Source organism: Zootoca vivipara, chromosome 6, assembly GCF_963506605.1.
Source record: "Zootoca vivipara chromosome 6, rZooViv1.1, whole genome shotgun sequence".
NCBI classification, from domain to species: Eukaryota; Metazoa; Chordata; class Lepidosauria; order Squamata; family Lacertidae; genus Zootoca; species Zootoca vivipara.
In genome coordinates this window covers 77,325,182-77,351,855 of record NC_083281.1, presented here as the reverse complement: position 1 = coordinate 77,351,855, position 26,674 = coordinate 77,325,182, and the positions used below count along the sequence as shown (strand labels likewise).

Sequence of the window (26,674 nt, the reverse complement as noted above, 5' to 3'; positions counted from 1 at the left end):
TCTAATGCTTGCATGCTGGGAACTAAGTCTCATAGACCCAGTGCTGTTTCTTAATGAATTATAAAATGATATTGGCACTCATATCTTGATAAAAGTGCTGTGGGTGGCTGCAAAAAATGGCTGCCACAGGCAGCAAAAAAAAAAAAGTGAGTACAGTCATAAAAAAGCGTCGCGAAGAGTTACATTTTTTAAATGTTATCAATAAAAATGGACACATATTGATCAACTGAGATTTGACAACAATGATAATGCAGCATAAGGAAGCAAACTATTGGCTGTTCCACTGATGAGGAAGGAAGAAAAGAGAACCATGGGGACAGGGCCACCACATATAAGAGCCTCGACCAGGACAACCTCTCCAGTACTTGGGAGACAAATCTGGATTAATGTAACTTAATTTCTCCCATAACTGATTTTTTTTAAATTAAAAAACCCCTTTAATCAACCCATCTCTTAAGTATTGGGAGGCCTAATTGGAAAGCATAGTAATATCAGCAAACATGCTCAAAAGTTGTTTAGTGACCACTAAAGTTATATCTAGTTAAGGAGAGGCTTACTGTGAAGAGTGTTGCCAAGTGGTTCCAAGGACTAGGGTGAAATAGGGCAATAATACCACTTGGCATGGGGACCAGGAGGGGGTAAGAGAAGGGCACCTGGTGGGTCAATGGACAGACCCTGGTGGCACTTGGTTCTACAGAATGGAGGACTGGGGAAGCTGATCTACAGTACTGGGAAGCATCCCCTGCCAAGCTAGGCAGAAATTGCAGTAACCTGCCCAATTTACTCTTATTGTGCTGGTGCTGTTTTTATTGTAATTATGTTTTTAATAGATAATATAGAGTTTTAATTCTATCAATGTTTATTTTCAATGATTTCCCCTGCTATTTTTCTAGCTTTTATTGACTTTATCTGTAAGCCACCTTTAGTCCGTAACAGGGAAAAAAGGCAGGGTATGAATAAATATAGTAATAATATTTTATTTCGTAATAATAAATACCATTCGCCCAGACTTCTTCTGCCAGAGATGCTGAGGAGGCTAAATCCTGAGAGTCATGGTTGAACTGTCTAGATCAGGCACCCCCAAACTTCGGCCCTCCAGATGTTTTTGACTTCAATTCCCATCATCCCTGACCACTGGTCCTGTTAGCTAGGGATCATGGGAGTTGTAGGCCAAAACATCTGGAGGGCCGCAGTTTGGGGATGCCTGGTCTAGGATCTGCCTACTAAGTTCAAACATAGCCAGGACTCTGCTTCCTGCAGATTTAAACAGGCAGGCTAAACTTTAGTTCCTGGCAACTGTCTGGTATTTGACCGTAATAAAGATGGACTCGTTGGTTGCAGTTCCCAGGACTGGGACCTGGGAGAGAAGAGCAGAGTTCAGATCCCACCCCTTCAGCTATGAAGGCTCTCACCGGGTGTGACCTTGGAATTAGTCTCAGCCGACCTCACAGGGTTGTTGTTGTTTGTGTGTGTGGGGGGGTATTTAACTGAGGAGTGAGGGAGAGAACCGCGTACACCCCGTTGGAGGAAAAGGAATGCCCTATCAATGCTATAAATAGAAATGGGCGGGGTGTGTGTGAACCAACAGCGAGAGGCTGTTCCGCTCATCCGCTCCCCCTCCCTCCTCCCACCCGAAACGACGAAGCCTCTGTTCCCCGGAGCCCCGCCTCCTGCGGAGCGCGGTGACGTCAGCGCGCACGCCCCGGCCCTCCTCCCCCTCCCGCCCTTGCTGCCCAGGCGAGGAGACCCCGCAGCGAGCTGCCAACGCCCGGAGGAGGAGAGCGAGAGCGCCCTGCGTGAGGTAAGGCGGTGGTGCCGCCGAGGCGAAGGCGGACGGGCCCGGGTGTGTACGGAGAGGGGTCGCGGGTGGAGGGGGGACGTTTTTCTTCTTAGCGGTGGGGCGGAGGCGGCGCGGTGGGGGGAGACGCAGCTGCTGTAGCCCTGGATTTTTTTCTTTCCTTTTTTCGCTTGATTGACGGGGGGAGGGGAAACGGTTTCCCGAGCGAGGTGGGGGAGGGGCGACCGGAAGCTCCGTGAGAAGGAGGAAGAAGAAAGGAAGAAAGCGGGGGAGGGGGCTACTTGCGGGGCGGGGGCGCGTCCGTTAGGCTCTTTATCCGCGCGCCCCGTTTATGAGGAGACAGTTCCTCTTCTCCCCACCAGCACCATCCTGAGGGAGGACACCGGGCCGCCTCTCCGCCGGCTTCCCTTATCTGCCGGCTGGCCTCCCCGCTCGGTCCCCCCTCCCTCCCCGCTCGGTCTATTTTTATTTCTTTCTGTCTCGGTTCCCCCATCCTCCCCAACATTCCTCCGTGTATATCCCCGCCGCAATCCCCCCCCCCAAAAAGCTGGGCGTGGACGGGGCCCTCGCCAATGCAGAGGAAGGGGAAGAGAGAGAACGGGGAGGGGGTCTCCCGGGGACAGGTCTCTGCTCTGTCTCTTTTTCTCCCCATCCAGGCCTATATGGAGCAGGCCTTTTCAGTCTGTTTCAGACCCAAGAAAGAAAGGGCTTCCACAAATGCACGTTTGGGTTAAAACCCATATATATATATATATATATATATATATATATATATATATATATATATATATATATATATAAACATTTTGCCATATATATTTTTGAGTAGTGGGCGGTGCTCCTGTTGGATCAGGCCCCCGACCCACCACCTGGAGACCATTGCGGCTGGATCTAAGGGTGGCCGCCATGCAAATGTATATGTGTGTGTGTGTGTAGTGAAAAGAAATCGGTCCCAAAATGCATGTTTGGGTCAAAAGTGTGTCCTGGGTCTGAAAACGGCAGAAGAGTCTCTGGCCCACCAGTATAGAGGGTAGGTAGGGTGGGAGGATCTTGCTTCTGGTGGTTGAGGTGGTGGGGATGTCCTTTTGCCTCCCTGCTTGGAGCAGCAGCACCCCCACCCCCCCATGACAGGCCCTCTTAATCCAGGAAACTGGCAAGAAAAAGACAGGGGGAGGGGGAGAGAAAAGGGGGGATTCTGTTGAATATGACCTTGCCCCCCAGAATCTTGTGAGGGGTTTATGGAGCAGTTGGGAGGACAGGTTCCTTACCCCTGGGAGGGACTTAGGAGGAGTGGACAGGCCCCTGCTTCCAGTGGAGCTGAGAGGCTGAAGGAGGAAAGGGGATCTCTGTTGGCATGCCCCTGCCTCTCTCCCTTGCCCTCAGGGGGTTTACAGTGAGTGAGAGAACAGGTCTCTGCTCCAGAAGGGATTACAGAGGATAGGATGGTAGGACCCTGCATCTGACAGGTCTGTAATGTAGGAAACTGGCAAGAGAGAGATGGCAGGAAAGGGGGCCCTGTGGAAGAGGTCCCTTCCTCTGACAGGCTTGCAAAGGGTGACAAGGCAGGTCCCTGTATTGCAGGACAGAAAGAAAAGCTCATACCAAAATAAAAACTTAGTTGGTCTTTAAGGTGCTACTGAAGGAATTTTTTTATTTTACTTCGACCCAGACCAACACGGCTACCTACCTGTAACCAGGACAGAAAGAGATACATTGAAGGGGGAAATGGAGTTTTGTAGACAGGTTGTTGTCACTAAGAATCTAGGAAATGGAAAGGAGGGAGACAACAAGGAGAGGAAAATGGAGGATGGGGGGGGACATATAGTTATCCTGTATTCAGGCTTAGCTAAAACAGGGGATGATAATAATGCTAATCTCTTAATTAGGATTGCAGCCAGTGTGAATTGCTGTGAGTTCTAAATGCTATGGATTGCATGCAGTTTTGAGTAGTTGCATTGAAATCCATGGGACAGGTTAGTCATGATTTGCCTCAAGTCCTGTTGATTTCATTGTGAGTCTGAACCCAAAACTGGTGTAATTTATTTCCCTTCTCTGCAGTATGAAAACTATAATCACTCCCTACCCACCCCGCCCCCACTCCAAAGCTGGTGAATCAGTAGAGAGGTTTAGTTACTATTCAAGAAGTTTTTCTCACCTCTCCCCTGTCCTCTGCTGCCAGATACACCATAGGTGGGCTTAGATAAGGCATGGGGAACCTTTGGCCCTCCAGATGTTGCTGAACTACAACTCATCAGCCCTAGCAAGTATGGGCAATGACCAGGGTTGATGGGCCTTAGATGAAGCTGCTCCAACCTAAGACTTTCCCCATATGTGATATTGGGAAGAGGATGCTAATTCTTCTGGCCTATTTCATAAGATTGTTGTCAGGGTTGCTGTAAGTTAATGTATCTTGAATATCTTGAATATCTTTATTGGTAGTCTCTGTCCTGCCATCTGTAGTATGTGAATTAAAATACCAGTAATTCAGTGGCTAGGAGACTGGAACTTGCTAGGTGACACATAGACAAGCCACCCTTTCTGTCTCATCCTCCCAGTCAGATATACATTGCAATCCATGTATATAGATGTTTATGAAAGATTGAGGAAACATATTGCTGATCTTTAGTGATAATATATCACCGCCTTGCGTTAAGGAAATCCTCTGACTTTAGACAGCAAGTGATCCCATGCATCTGGGTGAATAAGTGGGGAGAGGACAGACAAATAGTTCCATTGCTCCCCCTGCCAGTCTTTTTCATTTTCATGTTGGCCACGAAGAAGGGGAAGCCTCTTTGTTTGTGGGCAGCATGGAAACTAAGCAGGCATTTTAAATTTTATAGCCTGCTAGAAGGGCCACTAGCTTACATTTTTATGCTGGCTGAGGAGAAACACAGCCCACTAGCCTACTTAGTAGGCAAGTTTAAGGAAGGCTAGAAACTTTAGTGACTTATTTATGAGTCTGTTGTTTCATGACAATAATAAGAGCAGAATTGAGGTACTTAATGCTCCCCTTGCATCTATAACTTCACTGTGCCTGGGTGTTCACATATTGTAAACAAATCTTAAAATTTACCACACAGAGCAGAATATATTACAGTACTTACCCAGAATAAATTGCATGTTGCAAACAATTGGCATATGGAGCTGCCTTGTACTGAGTCAGTCCACTGTTCTACGTACAGCTGGTGTTGCAGAATGGCAGAGAAAACCCTGATTCACATTTCAGCTCTGCACAAGTGGGCCTTAGGAAAGGTATCTCTCCCAGCATCAGACCTCTTATTTAGCCTGCCCCCAAATCTGAAACATGGGGATAATACAGCTGCCTTAGAGTAGCTGCGGTCAACTTCTGACCTATATGTTGTTGGACTTCAACTCTCTTCATCCCTGACAATGTGTCATGTTGGCTGGGCTGCTGGGAGTTGTAGGCCAGCAACCTCTGGAAGGCTTCAGTTTGCACACCCTTGCTATAGAGAATGGTTGTAAGGATTATTTGAAGCACTTTGAACACACTATAACTTCTCAGATTTTATTATTATCTGTCCAGATTGGGGTCCCTGGAGTGTAAGAAGGAATTGGCTAGTGGGATGTAGCTAATATCATCATGATCAAAGACGGTGTTAAGTGGAATGAGATTTTGATGTGATTTTTTTTTGCTTGCAAGTTTATTAAAGGTGAAAACAAAAATACAGTTTACTTTCACAAAACAATAAACATCCATCTTTATTTACACACACTGTTTGATACATGTTTTCTCAATAGGTACCAAAATGAAATTGGCGTGCATTCAAATGTAGCAAGGTTTTGAGATCTTAAGACTATTGCCTAGTAGTCACCTACACATCTGTGTATGTGGCTGCCAGAAATAATTGAGCCTTATGCACAACTAATTTGAGGCCTTGTAAATGCAGATTTGTTTTGTTGGTTTCACTGCAAAGTGGGGTGGTAATTCCTTCCCACTAGCTAATACTTGATGGCTAGAACATTGGCTTATAAGAACATAAGAAGATGCCTTATACCCAGTCAGACCATTGGTCCAGCTGGTTTTGTACTGCCAGCACTTAACTGGCAGTGAGTGGTCTGCCAGGGTTTCTTGCAGGGATCTTTCCCAACCCTGGAGATGGAAGGAATTGAACCTTGGACCTACTGTATGGAAGGCAGATGTTCTGCCACTGAGCTACAAACCTTATTATCAGTCTTACTGCTGTGTGTTAAAGGATAGTGAGTTACTGGTTGCCCTGACCAATTCCTCTGACCTAGGTCACTGGTGCTATTAGGTATTGAGACCACCAGAAGCATGCTTTCTGTTAATAAATATTGTACTTGAAGAATGTTAACAGAAATCTTGTGATGGAAACTCCTTAGGTTGTTTGAGCCTGTATGTGTGCAATGAGATGTATGCAATATGAGGATCAGTTATTTATTCTAAGCATGGACACTGAAAGGACAGCCATAAAAGCCATTTTACTTTGTAATTAAACTCTCTGCATATGGCTGCAAACTTGTCTTTTCTCATAGTGTGCTTGTGCATGTGTTAATAATTAGATATTGATACATATTGACCAGCATTCAGCATAGACTTAATCATGTAATAGTACTTTTTGGTGTAGAAGGCTCCCTATGAAGCATCCTTTATGATAAGAAAGAAGCAAATGGTAACGTGGTACTTTCTGTAGTGGTTCTCTGTTTGTAGTCTTCTTTGGCTAGGAATTGATGCACTTAATCTGACCTTGAAGCTATGTACTGCCTGTTAGCTATAAATCAAATCCCCTAATGTATGTGTCCAGAGAAGTTAACCCAGATATTTCTTGTGCATTTATGCAGACAGATGATAGATGGTGTTAGAAAAATGTCAGCCATGTTCACCCAGAATAATTCTCATTGATTACTGTAGGGCATTTGGAGGACTTTTCTGTGGGTTAGTAGCCACCTAGAGAGTGTGTGGGCAAATCTCAGTTTACAGAGAGAGTAGCGCCTCTTTTCAATACAATTGGTTTTAGAGGACAATGTTTCTAGAAAGATGGGACAAATTATATACTGCTTTAACTATTGCAACACTTTATTCTAGTTGAATTGTGTCTGCAAAAATCGTTGTTTACTTGTTTGCTTAGCAAAGCAATCAGCAAGCTGTTTTTTTAATGTTTTTTATGTGCTTGTTAATTTAACAGTTTCCTTTTCCTATTGCTTCTTATCTCCATTGCATAAACTTGAGGTTTCTATCTGAGGATGGGTTTTTTTTGTGTGTGTGTGTGTCATTGACATGAATCTTTCGAAATTGTGTTTGCAAGAGTTCTACTTCATATTGCTTTTTCCATCCAATTGTTTTCAGGTTTCCCAACCTTTCTGGGTCCTGGGAGCATTTGGAAATCTAAGAAACTGTTGTGGGTACCACAAGATACAATTTTCAGAGAAGAAAACTGGCAGTGCTCAGTCTCTGCCTTCAGCAGGAAGAGCATGTACACCCCCACAAACCAATAAAACACAGACAAAAGAAAAAGACTCTCACTATGCATACGAATGACAGGCAAACACCCCCCCCCCCAATTAAAACCTAAAGCTTTTTTAAAAAAAAAACTCATTTTTTAAAAAAAACCCCACCATAAAATAGAGATGGGTAGAGGGCTTTGGCAAGCATCAGTGATGTGTCTGAGAACATTGGTGCCCATGGGTGTTACATTCATCAATCATTTTTTAAAGAAAGGTTAAAAGTCATGTAGTCCATTATGCATATGTGAATTTTTAATTCATATCTTATCAATGCAATGCATTCAGTTGTATGCCTAAAGTATTTAGCATGTTGTTGAGGTCTTTTATTTTAATGGAACCTTGTGATCCAAGTACTTGTGTTCAGGATTGCTGTCTTGGGCCAAGGGCTCAATGAGGCATTCCTAAATTAACCTGCCATATTGGACTAGTAGTATCATATTTGCCTACTTTAAAGAACTTGACTATACATTTGTCATTTTAAATCAGGGTTTCTCGCACTTGTGAGTCATGACCCATGTGTGAATACTAACATGTTTCTGTGGGGGGTCACACAATGATTAGCTATTTTTATTTTGGGGGCTTCCCCCCCCCCTTTGCTAGATTGACTGCTATCTGTTTATTATTTTTTTGTTGCATTTATATCTCATCTTTTCTCCAAGGAGCTCAAGGTGGTGTCCATTGTTCTGCCCCTCTTCAAAACAAATCTGTTGAGGTAGGTTGGCTGAGAGGCAGTGACTGACTCAAGGTCACCTAGTGAGCTTTATAACTGAGTGGGGATTTGAACCCTGCTCTCCCAGGTTCTAGTTTTGACACACTCAACCAGACATCCCCACCCTTTGGCCCTCCAGATGTTTTGGACTACAATTCCCATTATCCCTGACCACTGGTCCTGTTAGCTAGGGTTCATGGGAGTTGTAGGCCAAAACATCTGGAGGGTCTCAGGTTGGGGATGCCTGCTCTAAACACTACACCACACTGACACTCTTACTATTATGTGGTTCCTTTAAGACACAGGCTTGCTTTCCCCTGTCTCTGTCATGCTTAAATTCTACTCAAATGTATTTAAAGATAAAAAATTAAAAATGTAAAATTTGTTCAGTGATAACTACTGATGAGGTAGTCTTAGCTTAGAAATGTTTATGAAGAACTGCTTTAAACCAAGCTATAATAATGCTCTATTTTTTCTGTCAGTGTGTGTCAGAAGAAATTAGCACAGTGAGTTTAGGAAGAGTGCAGCTGGTTATTATTTGTGTGGAATTCAGGTAGTTTCTTAGTTTTCAGGGCACCAGTAATTCTTTTGCTCAATAATCCAGGGGTCTGATGACCCTATTGCTAGGAGCTTCTGTGAAGCAAAGCATCTGCTCAGTGCTCTTCATCTCCTTGTTTCCAGTGTGTGTGTTCTGCTATTTGGAATATGTGATCTGAACAGGGTGGTGATGTGTGTGGGAACATGTTTTTCATTTCACCTCAAAATTAGGAAAGCGAATATTAAAGAAAGGTCAGGATTGTATTTTTTGTTTTCTTTGAAAAATATCCAGTGCTTTCAGGTTTAAAATGACAGCTGAAACTAATATATACCTAGCGTTAATCTCTAGTAACTCACTCCATACTTTCTAAAATATTTTTCTCATGCTTTTACTTGTAATGAGATTAGAGAAAAATTACTTTTGGGCATCAAAGCATTATAAGTATGGCACAGTGTGTATTGTGTATTGTGGGCTTGATACTGGGATCTAACACTAGCCCCACTCAGAAAAGAATTTATTACTGGTGTTCAGATTCCATCTCTGCTTCACAAAAATAATCCACTGAGCGCTCATATTCTTGTTTAAGCCCTTTATCAAATTTTTGCAGGTATGACCACTTTCAGTTAATGTTTGTGGTTGTTCTTGTTCTGGAAAGGTAGTTTTCAAGCAAATGATCTTGCATCACATTGCAAACTTGGTGCTGATAATGCCAAGGTCATGGGTTCGATCCCCATATGAGACGGCTGCATATTCCTGCATTGCAGGGGGTTGGACTAGATGACCCTCAGGATCCCTTCCAATTGTACAGTTCTATGAAATGAGGCAAACTGAAACTCACTAATTCAGAGTTATCCTCTATAAATAGGACACTGTTATCAGAGTCAACAAATCTTGGCTTATTTGGCCAGCTAAAATGTATTGTGGCCCTGCCCCACCCCTTCTAATTAGCATTATTGTTCGCCACAGCTGAGGAGAGGAATGGAGCCATGTCCCCATTAAGAAAGCAGCAAGAAGTCTCGTGTCTCAGGCTCAGCACAGGGTCAGGAACAGCCCTTATCATTTCCCAATTCTGCTGAAGTCAGACCTTCATGTTTCTCCAAGCATCGAAGAATACTGGAGAGTTTTGCTTGATCATGGGCTCTCTCCAGAGCAAAATACAGTGGGACCTCGAGTTACGAATTTAACCTGTTCCGAATGCACACTCGTAGGTTGAAAACTTCGTAAGTCGAGTTTCCCATAGGAAAAGCGGTTTCCCATAGGAATGCATTGGAAACGGAAAAATTCGTAAGTCGAGGAAACCGCATCTAGCCGCAAACGGGTTTTCCGTTCGGATGTCGAAAAAATCGTAAGCGTGTGGCCACTTTTTCTGCTCGTAAGTCGAAAATGTTGGATGTTGAGTAGTTCGTAAGTCGAGGTCCCACTGTACGCTTTTTCAGGTCAGGGCAGTTTGGGATGTGGACTGTGTTAGTAAAGCTTCTTATTTACGCTTATAGGTTAGTATAAAGGTTATACATGTGTTTGACCACTTATGGCAGATTGTTAGTCTACACTTTGGTTTACAAAATCTAAATTAGTCATAGCTGCATAATCGTTTGAACCAGGCCACCCTGAAAATGATCAGTGGATGTTCCTTTTAGTTTGCTCTTCTGATCTGAAGGGTAGTATATGGAAGATTAGAAGAGCTACCTATCTTCCCTTGGTGGCTGGTATGGTGAAGTCTAAGAATGGGTAATATTCCTGTTGGTTGACTTCTGTAGGAACACTTTCTGAACTAGGTAAAATGAGAGACTTGTGAGGGAAGGAAAGTCAAGAAAGCTCTACTGAGATTACATTTCACAGTAAGTAAGGTGTGGCTTGTGTTTAAAGTAGGTGGGCGTGCATCAGAAAGCCCTGTTAAGTAGTTGTGCTGCCATAGCTGAGCATCAGCATAAGGACTCTACTGAGTGAGGTATGCTTTGAAGAGAGGGTGTTAACAAGTGTTAGCAAAGCTTTCTAAATAATGCTTCTTAACTGCTAAAGGCAAGCTAGATGTATGCCCTCCCACCTTATCCAGTATTCCTCAGTACTTTTCCAGTCCTACTTCCGTGTTTGGTGTGTTGGTGTGTCTCTGCAAAAGAGATAGTAAAGCACACAGAGGAAAGGAACAAGGCAAAGTACAGTGACTCAAAGGAGAACACACCCAACAGTAGGAGGGAGCTGTGACCTCATCAATCAGTGTATCTATGCTGTTAGAAGAAAGAACAGTGTATCTAGATGAAGGAAATATAGTGGTACCTTGGTTTACGAACTTAATTGGTTCCGGAAGTCCGTTCTAAAACCAAAGCATTCTTAAACCAAGGTGTGCTTTCCCATAGCAGTGGGGGACTCAATTTACAAATGGAACACACTCAACAGGAAGCGAAACATGTTCTTATTCCAAGGCAAAGTTCACAAATCAAAACACCTACTTCTGGGTTTGCAGCATTCTTAATCCAAGTTGTTCATAAACTATGCTGTTCTTAAACCAAGGTACCACTGTAGCTAGCTTAGGGTTTCAAACAGTGAAAATCTGGACAGAAAGGTTTTTGAGCTATTTTTAAGGAAAATTGCAAGAAACGACACTGCCAACATGGGTTGCCATACGTCCGGATTTTCCTGGACACTTACTTTTTTTTGCGATTTCTACCCAGACACTGCTTCTGACTGCAGTATTCTGGCAACCCTACTAAATGGGGCTTTTTAAAGGAAGTGGGCAGCATACATATGCATATGTAACTTGCTGAAATGTTTCATCTTCAGAAAAGCGCATTAACATCTCACCAAGGTAATAGCAAAAAGAGCTGCATCTGATTTGTATATCCTTTAATAACTGGAAACTGATTTAGAGCACCAAAGGCTGGAATTAGATGCCATGTCAGAATTAGAATTAGAAGGGTTCATATTAATGTTAATTGATCTCAAACAGGCCAAAGGGTGTAGTGTGAAAGGTAGTATTTTTTCCTATGTAGTAGAAATTGTTTCTGAAATTAAAATATCAATTGTTTAGTGCGTGTGTTTGGTTGGCTAGGATGTCATTGTTACTTCTGGGTGTCTACTTGCAAAACAGGAAGGAAAGGGCTTGTGGTTAGAAGGCAGATTCCAGCTGTGGTACCGGATATGTAAGCTGGAGGTCCTCAGCTTGGCAAGAGCAAGACATTTAAAGCTTGTTATTAACTTTGAAATTCAGATTAGATAGAAATTGAAGTGTGTTGAGATGTATGTATATATCACATCATTTCTTCATAGACAAAATCATATAAAATGTACATACCGGTAGATCATGCACAAATACTTGCTTCTTTCTTGTTCCTAACCTTATTTGAAAGCAGGGGAGCATTAATGTCTAAATACCTTTTAAATAATGTGTCAGTAACTTTTTAGCAATGTTTTCTTGTAGGCCCTTTGAGCTTCCATGAAGGTTTACTGGGTTTTCAAGTGATGAGGAAATAAAACTAGAGCCCAACTTGGAATTATTCTGTAATCAATTGTGGTTCCTTAGCAGATGTTGAGAAGGAAAATAGTTTCCTCTTGAAAGCCTCTGAATTTTTTGTTTCAACTTTTTAGCTGCTTCAACTGTCATAGACCTGTTTGACTAAAGTTATTGGGGTGCTAATACAGAAGCTGTAATAGTGATGAAAAAATATTTCCCATTGTACAAAATTATAAAAATATGCAATTGTTTTCTTTTGTTCTTTTTAGATTAATCTTGGACCTGATAAAGTAGCAGACTTCAGCTATGCAGACGATTAAGTGTGTAGTTGTGGGTGATGGTGCTGTTGGTAAAACATGTCTTCTAATTTCTTACACAACAAATAAATTCCCCTCTGAATACGTACCAACGGTGAGTAAAGAGTAACATTTCCATATTTTTCTTTTCTGTGCAATGTGGGGAATAGGGAATCTTAACCCTGTCAAGTTAGATTACATACTGGTACATGTATATCATTGGTTGATTCCTGTATTGTATGTGTTTTCACTTTTAGGGATATTGTGTATACATGATGTGGCTGTGGCATTGTATTTTTGTATGTTTTACCATGTTTCTACTCTAAACTACCGTATATCCCAGCATATAAGATGACTGGGTGCATAAGATGACCCCCAATGTTTCCAGTTAAAATATAGAATTTGGGATATACTCGCCGTATAAGAAATATAACCCGGCATGTAAGACGACCCCCGACTTTTGAGAAGATTTTCCTGGGTTAAAAAGTAGTCTTATACGCAGGAATATACAGAATATACAGAATAAGAATATTCTCTTATTTCTTAATCTCAGTGTTCGTAAACATAGACAATGTTTTCACTTGATGGACAATCAGGGAATTTGAGAGATCTCCATGTTTACACTATGCTAGAACTGGCATTACTTATCACTTATCTTAAAGAATAATTACATGAGTATTGGAAAGCATTTTTATAGTGTAAAGATAAAATAGTATTTTAAAACCTCGCCTTAAACCTTAAGGCTTAAAAGTATTTTCTTCATTCTGAAAAAGACATTAGTTCAGAAGAGGTTTTTTTTCCATGTTTCCCCCTATGCCTCTAATTTTTCCATTGGAAAACTTAAGGACTTTGGCAGATTATTTTTTTCTCAGTTGTCTTCCATACCTTCACATCTCTAACCCCTACACCTTAGCAGTTAATGGATCTTCTGTGCTCTACAGTAAATCCTTGTATTGTGTTATTTTGTCCTCACTTACCATATCAAATCTTAAGGATGTGAGCAGCTATGCTTTGAGCTGTCTTCTTTTGGAGTTCCTTTGATCTTTGCTTCAGGCTATCACATCTTGGACCTCATAATAGAATGATAAAGCAAACCAGGGCTTTCTGGTGTAAGACAAGTTCCTCTAGTTTTGATAAGAGCATAGACCCAAGTTACTGTGGACTGCTGCCTAACTAAAGGTTTATCTTTAGATCAATATAGTATCCCTTTAGGGCATTCCCCCCTTCTGCCACCAAATTGGTTTCCATTTAGCAAGCATGTATCTATATAGCTAAATCTTCTGTATATATAAAAATGTAGAAACGGCGGAATTGTGGGCTCCCCTTTTCTCCGAAACCGTTTGACCGATTGTCTAGAAATTTGGACTCAGCGGTCCACGCCAATATCCGAGTGTTTGCATAACCTTGGATTCTACACATCTCATACCTAACACAGGTAAAAACGTGTTTTTTCCCAAACAAAAATAGCGCCCTCCAGTGGCATAATCCTGACACCACCTCCTCCACCTCCTCCCTCCCCAGGGAGACCCCTCCGCTGACGGAGTACATGCTCAGAGAGCCAGCCCACCCCAGAGACCAGGACACCCCAGACCCAGGCCATCCCAGACGTCTGGGAGACGCTACCATGGACGAGCCCGCCTGGCAGGCCCCTCCACAAACACACCTGCCTCCTCGGGAACCAGCCCGCTCCAGGAACCGCTGCCACGCACCGCCCAACAGACCCCACCACAAACTCAGCCACCTCTGCGGGAACCAACCCACTCCGGGAAACACTACCGCACCACCTGGCAGCCCCCAACACAAACTCACCCCCCTCCTTGAGACCCAGCCCACTCCGGGAACCACTACCACGCCGCCCGACAGCCCCCGACAGACTCACCCACCTCCTCGGGAGCCAACCCTCTCTAGGACCCGCTGCCGCACCACCCGACATACCTCACCACAAACTCAGCTGCCTCCTCGGGAGCGAGACCGGTCTGGGAACTGCTACCCCGTCGACCAACAGGCCCCGCCAAACACGCAACCGCCTCCTCGGGAGCCAGACTGCTCCGGGAGACCCTTTCACCTCCCCGAGACCCAACTCATCCCGGGAGACCCTACCATCGACAGACCCAGACCAACCCTCACCTATCCTAACCTCCATCAACCCTTCTATTCCAAAAAGGCCTTCCCAGCTAAGAAAAACCATCTTAGACCCACCATTCTTGCCACGGCAACGCGTGGCCGGGTACAGCTAGTAAAACATAAAAGTGAGTTGCTAAGACAAAGCCATAACCTGAAGATCCTCACTTACCTCATTTGATGAAGGAAATTCTGTTGCAAGTTAGGGTCTGCAGAATGGACTGCCCAGACACCCTATTTTATAATGAATATCATTGAAATTACAATTCTTTATTTCAATTAGCATCTGAGAGAGGCTGCTGCTGTACTGCTTCAGCAGTGAGACCAAGAAACAATGGCATGATACAATGCAGTATTGTATTGTTTGCTAAGCATGGAAAGCTTGCAGTTAAGATGTTCTTTGGAAAGGATTGTGTTCTGTGAATGTTTGCAAGCACATGCATGTAGTGTAGTAAGTAAAATGTTCAGCTTTGACTATTCTGCTACACCATAATCAGAGCCCTGAACCCATTTTTCACTAGTTGACCAATGTGCTGCCTGCATTAAGATGTAAATTTTAACATAAACTATCGTCTATAACTTGAACCTTTTAAAGATTCCAGTCTTAATAAAAGTGGCAAATCTGCTTTAAAAAAGAGAGAAAAAAAACAATTGTGCTATTTATTTTAACTACTTGTTACAATCAGTTTTTTCATTTGATTTTCAGTAAACAAGAGTGGGCTGTGGTTTTACTGTGTTGCTTACTTTATGCTTTGTACTTCATACCAATGGCAACTGCAAATTTTGAAGAATATAATTAGTTTTTTGTAAGCTTATTTTTATTGGCAGGTGTGCCAACTTCAATGTCGTTGTGTCTAGCGGTGATAATTGAACTCAGCCATCTGATAGGTCATGAACACAAAATCACACTTCTGTTTTGACTGTTGGTTTACCTGCCTGCGAATGGCTCATGTTTGGAAGGTGATGTTTTCACTCTGCCTCTTCTCTCTTATTTCCCAGGTGTTTGATAACTATGCTGTAACAGTGATGATCGGTGGAGAGCCATATACCTTAGGCCTCTTTGATACAGCAGGTAAGCTCTCTTTTGAAATTAAACCCATGGAGAAAGCAGGTGACTTGGTTTCCTAGATGCTTACCTAAATTTTCAAGACTGGCTTTTGATTTTTCAACCATCAAGTATACATAGAATTGCAGGATATGACACTATTACCGTGTTTCCCCTTTTTTAAGACACCGTCTTATAACTTTTTTCCCTCAAAAAAACACACAGTGGCTTATTTTCAGGGGGTGTCTTTTTTTTTAAAAAAAAGTGCTGGTACAACTGGGACCCACTGGCTCAGGATGCTCGGTGCTCTCTTCTGCACATTGCTGGGCGCGTTGTTGGCGCTGCCAGTTCCGAGCGCCTGCAGGGTGGGGTGGGGGTGGCAGTGCTTTAAACCCCCAACCCTGTAGAAAGCAATGGAAGTTATGGACCGTAACAATCCTTAAGAGGCACAGGTCTTAAAAAACCCCTGGTATCACCCTTGAAGCACAGCCTTCCAAAGTCAGGGGGGAAGAGGTCTGTTTAGACAAAGGAAAGGATCGGGGGTGATTCTGTGCCCTGGGACCCACAGAACTACTTTAAAAATCCCAACCTGGGGGGGGGGTCAAACAGTGAAGCCCCATAGCCCTGTAGCAACAGAAGGCACATTCTGAAGCACCCGAGCTGTTCGGTTCCATAAAAAATCCAGGAATTGTAAAATTAACAACAATAATGGGGGGGGCACTCTATCCAAAGAGTTAAGAAGGAATGGGAAAGTGTTGAGTTATATATGGAAAAATATGGAAAGGAAAGTTAGTTAAAGATAAAAAATAAATAATTATCGCAAGGGGAAAAATAACATCATAAAGGGTAATAATATTAAATATAAAATAGACAACACAACAGAAAAAGCAAGTATATGACTAAATGAGATCGCACAGGAGTGAGGGAAGGGGGAGAGAGGGAGGGGGGTAAGGAATGGAAGGAGGCAATGGTTGGAGGAGGGTATAGGGGGATGAATTAAAGGAAAATTAAGACTGAGAAGCGCATGGTTTTTGTTTTTTTAAAGATGCAAAGGCTTGCAATCAGCCAAAGTATAGAGCCCAACTTCCAGGAGACTGCGATCTACTTGCGGATTTATAAACTGGAGGTGATCTACCCCCATTTTATTGGTGTTCAGGTCAGAGTTGTTTTTAGAGAGAGGAAATATCCCATTTTTGAGGTTAAAGTAAAAGTTCCTGACCTTTTTTTTATAATGAGGAAATGCTGCTAAAACTCCGTTCTTCATTCCACGAAGGGGAGAGGGGGCGGGGCCGGGTGCTCAAAGACAAAAGAAATGGAAAAGGAGATAGCGATCAACTCCAGCCTCGCATTCATGCAGCCGTCGGGAGAGGCAGGGGCTGCAGCCGAGTGCTGCTTCACAAACAAACGGGGAAAAGTGCTTAGAACCCAGAGAATCCAGCTGAAAAACACGAAGCAGCAACAGCAATTGCACACACACCATCCCAAGCCAGCACAGTAACCAAGTCCCAAAAGCAAGAAAGGACTCAGCAAACACTGCTGCGGCCGGCGTTGCTGCTGCTGACTCGGGGAGCTCAGTGATCTCTTCCGCACAGCGCCTATTACTATGGCTTATTTTCGGGGTACGGTTTATATTTCTCAAATGCTTAGAAATGCTGCTATGGCTTATTTTATGACTACGCCTTAAAAAGGGGGAAACACGGTATGTGGTCAAATTAGTGTTTCCCGAATTCGCCCCCAGGTGGTTCAATCTCTTGTTATCCTGCATCCGTAGCCTCTTAGGCAATCTTTGAGCTCAGACCATTTTGTGAGGGTGTGAAAGGGATTTAAAATATAGTGGAGAGACTCTTGTTGTTGTTGTTTAGTCATTTAGTCGTGTCCGACTCTTCGTGACCCGATGGACCAGAGCATGCCAGGCACTCCTGTCTTCCACTGGCTCCCGCAGTTTGGTCAGACTCATGTTGGTAGCTTTGAGAACACTGTCCAACCATCTTGTCCTCTGTTGTCCCCTTCTCCTTGTGCCCTCCATCTTTCCCAACATCAGGGTCTTTTCCAGGGAGTCTTCTCTTCTCATGAGGTGGCCAAAGTATTGGAGCCTCAGCTTCAGGACCTGTCCTTCCAGTGAGCACTCAGAGCTGATTTCCTTCAGAATGGATAAATTTGATCTTCTTGCAGTCCATGGTACTCTCAAGAGTCTCCTCCAGCTCCATAATTAAAAAGCATCAATTCTTCATCGATCAGCCTTCTTTATGGTCCAGCTCTCACTTTCATACATCACTACTGGGAAAACCATAGCTTTAACTATATGGATCTTTGTCGGCAAGGTGATGTCTCTGCTTTTTAAGATGCTATCTAGGTTTGTCATTGCTTTTCTCCCAAGAAGAAGGCATCTTTTAATTTCGTGACTGCTGTCACCATCTGCAGTGATCAAGGAGCCCAAGAAAGTAAAATCTCTCACTGCCTCCATTTCTTCCCCTTCTATTTGCCAGGAGGTGATGGGACCAGTGGCCATGATCTTAGTTTTTTGGATGTTGAGCTTCAGGCCATATTTTGCGCTCTCCTCTTTCACCCTCATTACAAGGTTCTTTAATTCCTCATCACTTTCTGCCATCAAGGTTGTGTCATCAGCATATCTGAGGTTGTTGATATTTCTTCCGGCAATCTCAATTCCGGTTTGGGATTCATCCAGTCTGCATATAAGTTAAATAAGCAGGGAGACAATATACAGCCTTGTCATACTCCTTTCCCAATTTTGAACCAATCAGTTATTCCATATCCAGTTCTAACTGTAGCTTCTTGTCCCACATAGAGATTTCTCAGGAGACAGATGAGGTTATCAGGCACTCCCATTTCTTTAAGAACTTGCCATAGTTTGCTGTGGTCTACACAGTCAAATGAGTAAGAGAGACTCTTACTCTTCTAGTAAAAGTGGAATTGAGAACTAATCTGGTAGGCACTTCTCTTGGGGGACTAGAGAAGGAACAGAATGAAGATGAACAGGACAGTAAAGGGAAAGGAGTAAAGAGGAAGAAGCCATTTTAACAGGAAGAGTAGAAGGGAGGATGTAGTATAGTTTGTGAGAATGGGGGAAGGTTTATTGTATTAGTTCATCTGAGGTGTATGAAATAGCTTTGTGGCTATGTTATGCAGTATGTTGTCTTAAGGATTGTGTGTGCACACTCCAGTTTCCAGTCCAGGAATGCTACTTTGGCAGCACTCTATCCTTTCTTGCCCTTTAGGCAGGGTGCACATTGTCATTCATACAGCTTTCATGATGTTTCACAGTATTTCTAGGTTGTGAAATTAAACACAGAGGGTGACTAAGGCTTCCAGTTTTTGTCTGGCTGGGATGGGCACTTATGCATAGATGGTGTAGTGTATGTGAGTAAGCGCTGTGGCAGATCAGCAGGGAGAAAGGATGGTTCCAGTGGAGTTGTTGCTTGCCAAATTCTGTTCAGTGCAGAGCAGTGTCTTCTCACAGGGCGATTTGGCAATGTGCATGGCAGTAATAGGCTGCTTTTTCTCTGGATGAAGTGGAGAATTGCTGCTGCTTATCTGCCTGACATCAGAGTAAGTCAGACTCATGGCACCTGTGGTATTGGTATCAAAGAATTCTTCCTACCTGGAATTGAAAATCTCAGGCTGAATTTCTTACGGTTTTTACACCATCATTCTACACCACCAAGGTGGCTGCTTGATCTGGTTTCTGGTTGATAAATTGATATAATAGATGAAAAATGTCAGTTTTCTGTTGTCTGCCCATAATCTTGAGAGCAGAGATGGGTGCAAGGAAGATAAGTTGTTTGGGGTGTAAGAAGTTATTAATCTACAGTAGTATTCTTTTTTCCTGTATGCCTGCATATTTAGCTGAAAAAATTACCCCATTTATAAGGCCTTCCCCCTCAAGATAGGCTTCTGATGTCATTTTTTAATTTTAATAGGACAGGAAGATTATGACAGATTACGGCCCCTCAGCTATCCACAGACAGATGTGTTTCTGGTCTGTTTCTCAGTGGTCTCGCCATCTTCATTTGAAAATGTGAAAGAAAAGGTGAGTATGTTTTGACCCCCAAACTAGTTTTTGTCAGGCTTTGTAAAAGGTGTCCTGTGTTGTTTGATATCCCAATCTTTGCATTATGACCATCACATTTTATCTTCTCTTCAGTGGGTACCTGAAATCACTCACCATTGTCCAAAGACTCCCTTTTTGCTTGTTGGGACCCAAATTGATCTCAGAGATGACCCTTCAACAATTGAGAAACTTGCCAAGAATAAGCAGAAGCCTATCACTCCTGAGACTGCTGAAAAGCTGGCACGGGACTTGAAGGCTGTCAAATACGTGGAATGCTCTGCACTCACACAGGTAAGGCTTCTCATTTATGGTGTTCTGGACTATTTCTTTCTTAGTAGTGTGGAATAGCTAAACATGCTCTTTGGGGAAGTGAGTTCTTTGTGGTTCATTCTAGCTGCATGGGAAGAATTTAAATGTTTTTCACCTGAAGATACCAGAACTAGCTTTATAAATTTATCAAGTATTCTGCACTTACTTTCTTGAGCATTTATTACTGCAAGCAAATTATTTTCCTTACACATGTTTATCATTGAACATATAATAAATAGAATAAACACAAATTTTGTCAGGATGGTTAAATTATAGTCAAATAAAGCTGTGTATCTCACCATCATGGGTTCTGATATTCTGTAAGGGTTCTAGGTAATAGTGATTCTAATGCAAGAATACTAATTTATACAAGTGGACCAGTATGATTGACAATTCAAAACCAGTCCTATATAACACATACAGAATTGGATGAGTTTCTCACCTGCCTTTGATGCACAAGGAACAACTATTAATAAAAATAAACTGATATGTGAGATTGCATACTTTACAGCTAAATTTAATGCACGTACCGTGTTTCTCTGAAAATAAGACACCATCTTATATTTATTTTTCCTCAAAAAAACACATGGTGGCTTATTTTCAGGGGATGTCTTATTTTTATCATGTGTCCAGCCTAGCCTCTTCCTTGGCGGCCTCCAGAACTGTGCCTATATCACTATGTTTTATTTTTGGGGTATGGATTATATTGCACAAATGCTTAGAAATCCTGCTACGGCTTATTTTATGGGTATGTCTTATTTTCGGAGAAACGGTATTTTGGTGAAACATTAGTGGTATTATTGAACTGCACTAGTAAACAGTTGATTTCATGCATGAGAATCATGATGATTGCACAAATAGTAGACGGCTTAAGGTTTTGAGTTACTTTTTCCTGCATATTACTGGCACTGCAGCAAAACTACAACACCTTTTCAGAACTTAGGCTTTTTAAGGGGTTGTGACTTCCCACAAATCCCTTTCCCAAATCCCAGTCAGCACATAGTTGGACATGGAACTGTAATATCATCAAGCGTAGGGCTGGAAATATTTCTGCTTATAATTCTGTGAATAGCATTAGGGCTTTACCTAAGTTCTCATTATCACTTGGTGGTGTACGCAAGTGGTGAAACACACTGTAGTTTTGAGCTGTGACCACCAGGTCCTCTCGCCCATTGCTGCAGCAGTCCCTTCTTTCTGAGATTTCACAGATTCTAACTAGAAATTCCAGCCAAAATTTTCCACATAATTCTTCCAAGTTAGGGCCAATCTGGTGCCCACCAGTTGTTTTGAACTACAACTCCCAAACATATTGGTGATAGCTAAAGTAGGGAATCTCATTACTGTATGCTGTAGTCTGTAGTTGTCTCAAATGATAATACCGCTTTTGGCCTTTTAAATGTTCCTAAACCCATTTTAGGCAACAATGAACTAAAAAAACCAACCTGTTTTTGTGAAAATGGCTTTTCATAGGCTAGCCTGTCACAAATCTAAAACAAAGTTAACAAGCGTGTTAAGGTTGAGATTGTATTTAGAACAGTTGCTTTCATACTCATAATCCAGGATCAGATAGATTGCTTTTCTGTATAAAGAACAAAGCAAGGGAGAAACTGCTGCTTTATGGTGTAATAGATTATACCATTACACTACTTTATCATTATTACTCTAATGGAGCTGGCAAATGATTACAGCAGGCACTGGGATGCAGTCCCTGGTTGCAGGAAATCCCTTCTGTGGCTCTCCAGAGGATATTCAGCTGAGCTTACTACATGCTTGGATGATCTTGTACGCCTATTCCATGACGTCAGATCACTTAATCACTTACATCATTTTTTTCAATGAAACCTCTGTTCAGTACAAGATTGTTTATCTAAAGTAGACAGATAAATGAAAAATGGTGTGTTTGGGGGTGGGGTGTTTGTGCTGGTAAGATGTATATTTGCAGGACCTATTTCTTTCACTCTCTGGGCTATTGGTTGCATAAAGCGCAGTAGATTTAGGCGAGTCCAGTGTCTTCAGTTTCAGTTGCAAATATTTATCTCTCAATTTGTGACAGTGACAAATCTGTTACAGAGTTGCTGTTTCTTTTCTTAGAAATCCTGTTGCTGCAGATCATTGGTTTGTGCATTGATGTGTCTGTTGTAGACAGAAACGTTTGTTCACTTGGTGTTCAGAACACACAGTTGTCTAGAGCTCCCTTTTCTGATTTCTTTTGTCTGTCTTAGTGACCTCAGGGGCCATAATTGCTGTTGTTGACACAGTAACTGGAGCATACCATTTTATAAGCTGGTGTGTGTTCATGCCGAAACTAGTGTTTGTGAGCTGCAAAAATCCTTGCTTCCCAGAGAGGTGGTGTGGTGTTGTCTTAACTTTAAACATGGTTAAGACAGTATTGATTTCTCGCATTCAATGAGAATTACTGAAAGATTTGTTGATAGCCAGTCCTCCCAACTGCTTGTGAACAGCACTTGAGCCTAGATTTACATGCATCAGGTTCTTCTACAGTTGGCAGAGCATGCTATTAAACCATGGAAGTGGGTGGTGAGTATTTTGCTACTCATGTGTAGCAATATGAAATTGGGGAGCAGCAAATGAATTCCTGGGACATGCCACCTTATGAGGGTTCTAACCTCACCCATCCTTTGCTGTAATATCAGTAAGTTTTGAAATAACTAGAGGTTATATTTGGCCAAAAGTATTGCCCGTGGTGCTCTCCCTTTGTAATACTCTGTGAAATGAACTTGACAGCAGCAGATGGCCACCCAGAGCATGTGCCATCAGGATGTGAAATGGGAGGGACTGCAGCTGAGCAGAGTGTACCCTTAGATAAGCAACTACCTTGTGATTTTCTTGGCAGGGGTGCTGGCAGTGCTAGGAATGAGCCTTCCTGAGTAGATTTTGTTTAATTTTGAGAGGGACATGCAATTTTGAGGTGTTCACTAACACAACTACTTCTCAGCTCTTCCTTTTAACTTACAAAGCTCCTTTTGCAAAGGATACGTTACAATATTTCACTCATAGGGTATGAAAACAAATTATTCAGGTAGCATTCTTGCTAAGCCTTTGCTGTGCTTGTCTTGTTTCCTCTTTCCCTCAAAGATCTACTTTGTTACAAAGTAAATCTGCTTTGCTGACCACCTTTATCCTGAATGCTCTTTGTATCTGCTTGTGTGAGTGTGTGTGTGTTTGTGTCTCTCTCTAATCCTCTAACCTGGCTACTATTTTTCTCTCCTTCCCTCTGTCTTATAGAGAGGTCTGAAGAATGTGTTTGATGAGGCTATCCTAGCTGCCCTCGAGCCTCCGGAAACTCAACCCAAACGGAAATGCTGTATATTCTAAAACAGTTTCCTCTTTTTTTCCTTTCTTGTTGCTGCTTCCTCTGTCCTGCTGCTGTAGAAAGTTGGTTGAAAAACAAATAAAACCATCCTGACTGAAAGAAGCTGTGTCTTTACTTAACGTCTTAGAGCAAACTCTGTATTAGCTTTTGGATTGGAAACTGCTTATACAATTCGTTATGGCTATGGAACATGAACTGGACTCGCTTAAACCTTTTGCTTCTTGGGTTGCTGGATCTTTAATAGCTTTATAAGTTAGGTTGCTAAGGGACTGAAGGTCTATTTAAAAAGTTAAACTTGAGAGGAATAAGTGAAAACCTGGTTAAGAGTTTTTATATCCAAATGAGAAGTGATGTGCAATTCATTTTCTCTCTTGTGGCTCTGTTAACTGTATTTGCATGATGATTGTACCTGACATAGTGACCTGCAAGTGATGCTGAAATGGTGAAGGATTTTCTGGTTTTCCTCTGTGCAGTGGGGCTTGCTGTTGCTTTGGCTGTTTGTGCTGTAGTGGAGTATTTGTTGGTCCTCTAAGTGGGAGGGGAAGGAAGTTTGGTGTACCTGCTACTGCTTGACAGACGTCTTAACTTCTGTTTTCAGTGACACAGTATCACTTATTTTTACTCATTCTCAAAACTTGCAACTGTAAAATGTAAAGCTTTCTTTAAAACAAAGTCATACCATTTGGCTTCTGTTGTCTGAAGGAAGGAAAAGACATACAATTGTAGTTCTTTACATTTCAAAATTAAAATTAGTTGTTTGTATAAATGCCTGATGAAGCATTATTCCTGTCTGCATTCATTTGCTTCAGTTTAACATTTATACACTATAGTACCTACCTGTTCATTTTCCCATTATTGAAGTCTACTACCATTCCTTGCTTCCAAGTCTACTTCTGCTGCTTCAGTAACACATGGTACGTCACACGGCTTGGCTGATTTGTGCCAAAGGATTCTCCATTCTTGCTTGCTTGCTAATCTAACCTGGGTGTAACTTGCCCCCTTTCCTTGGATCATTACTTCTTTTCCAACACAGGGGATAATGCATTGTCATTGGCATGTGAGTTGTAATATTACACACACACACACACACACACACACACACACACACACGGTCCATGGGAATTGCTTTAGTATATATACTTCATTTCTTGAAATATTGAGACTTGCTGAAAATGTCCTCAGGCTGTTTTATGGGTGCTCTGTATTATTATCCTTTCAAAAAACTGATAAACAAGGTTCAAACACCCGGAAAGGAATATTGCTTCACTGCAGGATCTTCATCTCTACTCAGTCTTTAACTTTGTCTTTGTGGGCTTTTTAAAACAGTTTGCTTTTAATGACCCAGAAAATGAGACAGCCCCTTTCTCTTTGCCCCTTTTCAGAAAGGCCTAAAGAATGTATTTGACGAGGCGATATTGGCTGCCCTGGAGCCTCCGGAGCCGAAGAAGAGCCGCAGATGTGTGCTGCTATGAACATCCCTTCACGGCCCCCTTCTGCAAAGCTGGTGTTGATGTCATACTAAAAGCAATGTTGAAATCAAACTAAAGATTCAGATTTTCCCATTTGTTTTTGCAATAATGACAAACGTTGTGCACCCTCTTCCCATTCGCTCCCTGTGTGAGATGCAAATGTTAGTGCTCTTCCTCCAGTGCCCTTCAGTTAGTTGAATTTTTTTTAAAAAAATAATAATAATATTGTATTTCAGCAAACACTGATCAGTACTAGGGTTTTTTGTTTGTTTACTGTTTAATTTTTTTTGTTTTTAAAATTCAGGCATGCTTGTGGTGATTTTTCTCTGTAACAGACTAACTTTTAGGCTCTGGCCTCCAAGCCTTTCCCCATCATGCTAGGCTGGCGCTGCTTGGATTCTTTGATCTTCTGTGGCCAGCTTGCAATCTAGGGTGAGCAGGTTTCAGTCCTTGGAACGTATTCTGGAAATGAGAATGTCCCAAAACTGGTGCTCCATTGAAGAGGGATGTAGTTCATCCTGCACCTCCTCTGAAGTTGCCTTCGATCTGTTTCCCTTTCTTTTCTCCAAGCAGGTCAGAAATTCCCATCTTGCCCTTTAAGAAATGAGATGTGTAAACAAGTCTTTTGTTTATATATTACGCCAAAAGCTTTTTTTGGGTGTGTGACGCACACACACACCTACACAAACCCCACCTAACTTTGCCAATTGCTAATTCTTTTGTAGTTAGTTTTCGAAACTTGACATTATTAGGCATTAATTGAAAGGGGAGAACTGCATCTTTTTAAAGTTAGTGCAGTCCATTGGATTTGCTAAACAACCAGACTCTCTCTTGGCAAGCAGAGGCTTCTGATCAGCCACATGAGTGAGATTTTGAAACCCACTCACATGGCCTTTGCCTGCTGTAATGGAGGGTTGAAGCTAACCAGCTGACTACGCCGCAAAACGGTTTAGCATTCTTTTAGAAGAGGGGGAAGGAGACACGCCTCCATCAGGAGAAAATATGGATGGGAAAGATGTTCAATACGGCACCTTGGGGACCAGTAGAGGAATTACCTTAAAAGTGCATTGTGTGTCAGCAGCTCTTGCCTCCCCAGGTTGTTGCTTAGTATAACACACCATGTGAGAGTCTTTGACTCCAGTGTTAATAGGGATCTTACTAGAACTATACTCTGGCTTAATATTTCTCAGTCTTCCCAAATTCTAATTCTTATAGTCTCGTTAGTGTTGAACTGATGCTTTTTTCCATGTCTAAGTTCTTTGTATATGCATTTTTCAGATGTATTAAACATAAAGTATCTTCACAAGCCCGACTGAGAATACTTTTATTTTCCCTGAGTGATTTATGTCTAAAGAGTTGAATCCAGCTAAATTTTACTCACTATAGACCCACAGAGCCTAGGGCTTGCCGATCAGAAGGTCGGCAGTTTGAATCCCTGTGACGGGGTGAGCTCCCGTTGCTCGGTCCCAGCTCCTGCCAACCTAGCAGTTCGAAAGCACATCAAAGTGCAAGTAGATAAATAGGAACCGCTACAGCGAGAAGGTAAACAGCATTTCCGTGCGCTGCTCTGGTTCGCCAGAAGCGGCTTTGTCATGCTGGCCACATGACCTGGAAGCTGTACGCCGGCTCCCTCGGCCAATAATGCGAGATGAGCGCCATAACCCCAGAGTCGGTCACAACTGGACCTAATGGACAGGGGTCCCTTTACCTTTATAGACCCATTAGAATTAATGACCCTTAGCTCATCATTTCTATTAACTTCAATGGGTCTACTCTGAGTAGGACTGAGATTGGAGACAACCTATAGACTGTGTGTCTTTTTAAAGAAATAAGCACACTTTCCCTCTCTAAAACCCCTTCTTCAGCTATGAGTTCAGGACCCCCACCCCTATATATATATATATATATATATATATATATATATATATATATATATATATACTTTTTTCAGGACTCCCTTTTCAACAACTAGTTTAAAACTTCCCTCCATGCTCTGCTGACTGGAGGCTTCTTGGCCAGTTTTGAGATTTATTTTGCCTTATAGGGAGGATTTT

General features: G+C 42.3%; 1 protein-coding gene across 3 annotated transcripts; it reads left to right on the top strand.

Annotated features, from left to right (window-relative positions):
• Window positions 1-1,723: 1,723 nt before the first annotated feature.
• Window positions 1,724-25,926, top strand: CDC42 (cell division cycle 42). Of its 3 annotated transcripts, none has more exons than XM_035118902.2 (6): window positions 1,724-1,801; window positions 12,247-12,388; window positions 15,394-15,466; window positions 19,378-19,487; window positions 19,602-19,799; window positions 24,534-25,926. In XM_035118902.2, the coding sequence occupies exons 2-6, from the start codon at window positions 12,284-12,286 to the stop codon at window positions 24,621-24,623; spliced, it is 576 nt and encodes a 191-aa protein (XP_034974793.1). In that variant the 5' UTR covers window positions 1,724-1,801; window positions 12,247-12,283; the 3' UTR covers window positions 24,624-25,926. The 3 variants fall into 3 exon arrangements, with proteins under 3 accessions (XP_034974793.1, XP_034974795.1, XP_034974794.1); XM_035118904.2 differs by lacking the exon at window positions 24,534-25,926 and adding an exon at window positions 23,064-24,519; XM_035118903.2 differs by having other exon boundaries at window positions 1,767-1,843.
• The last annotated feature ends 748 nt before the right edge of the window (window positions 25,927-26,674 follow it).

Coding starts and splice junctions, on each gene's coding strand:
- CDC42 (XM_035118902.2), top strand. CDS start 12,284: ATGCAGACGATTAAGTGTGTAGTTGTGGGTGATGGTGCTGTTGGTAAA. Junction 15,467..19,377: donor AGGCCTCTTTGATACAGCAG/GTAAGCTCTCTT, acceptor TAATTTTAATAG/GACAGGAAGATTATGACAGA. Junction 19,800..24,533: donor AATGCTCTGCACTCACACAG/GTAAGGCTTCTC, acceptor GCCCCTTTTCAG/AAAGGCCTAAAGAATGTATT.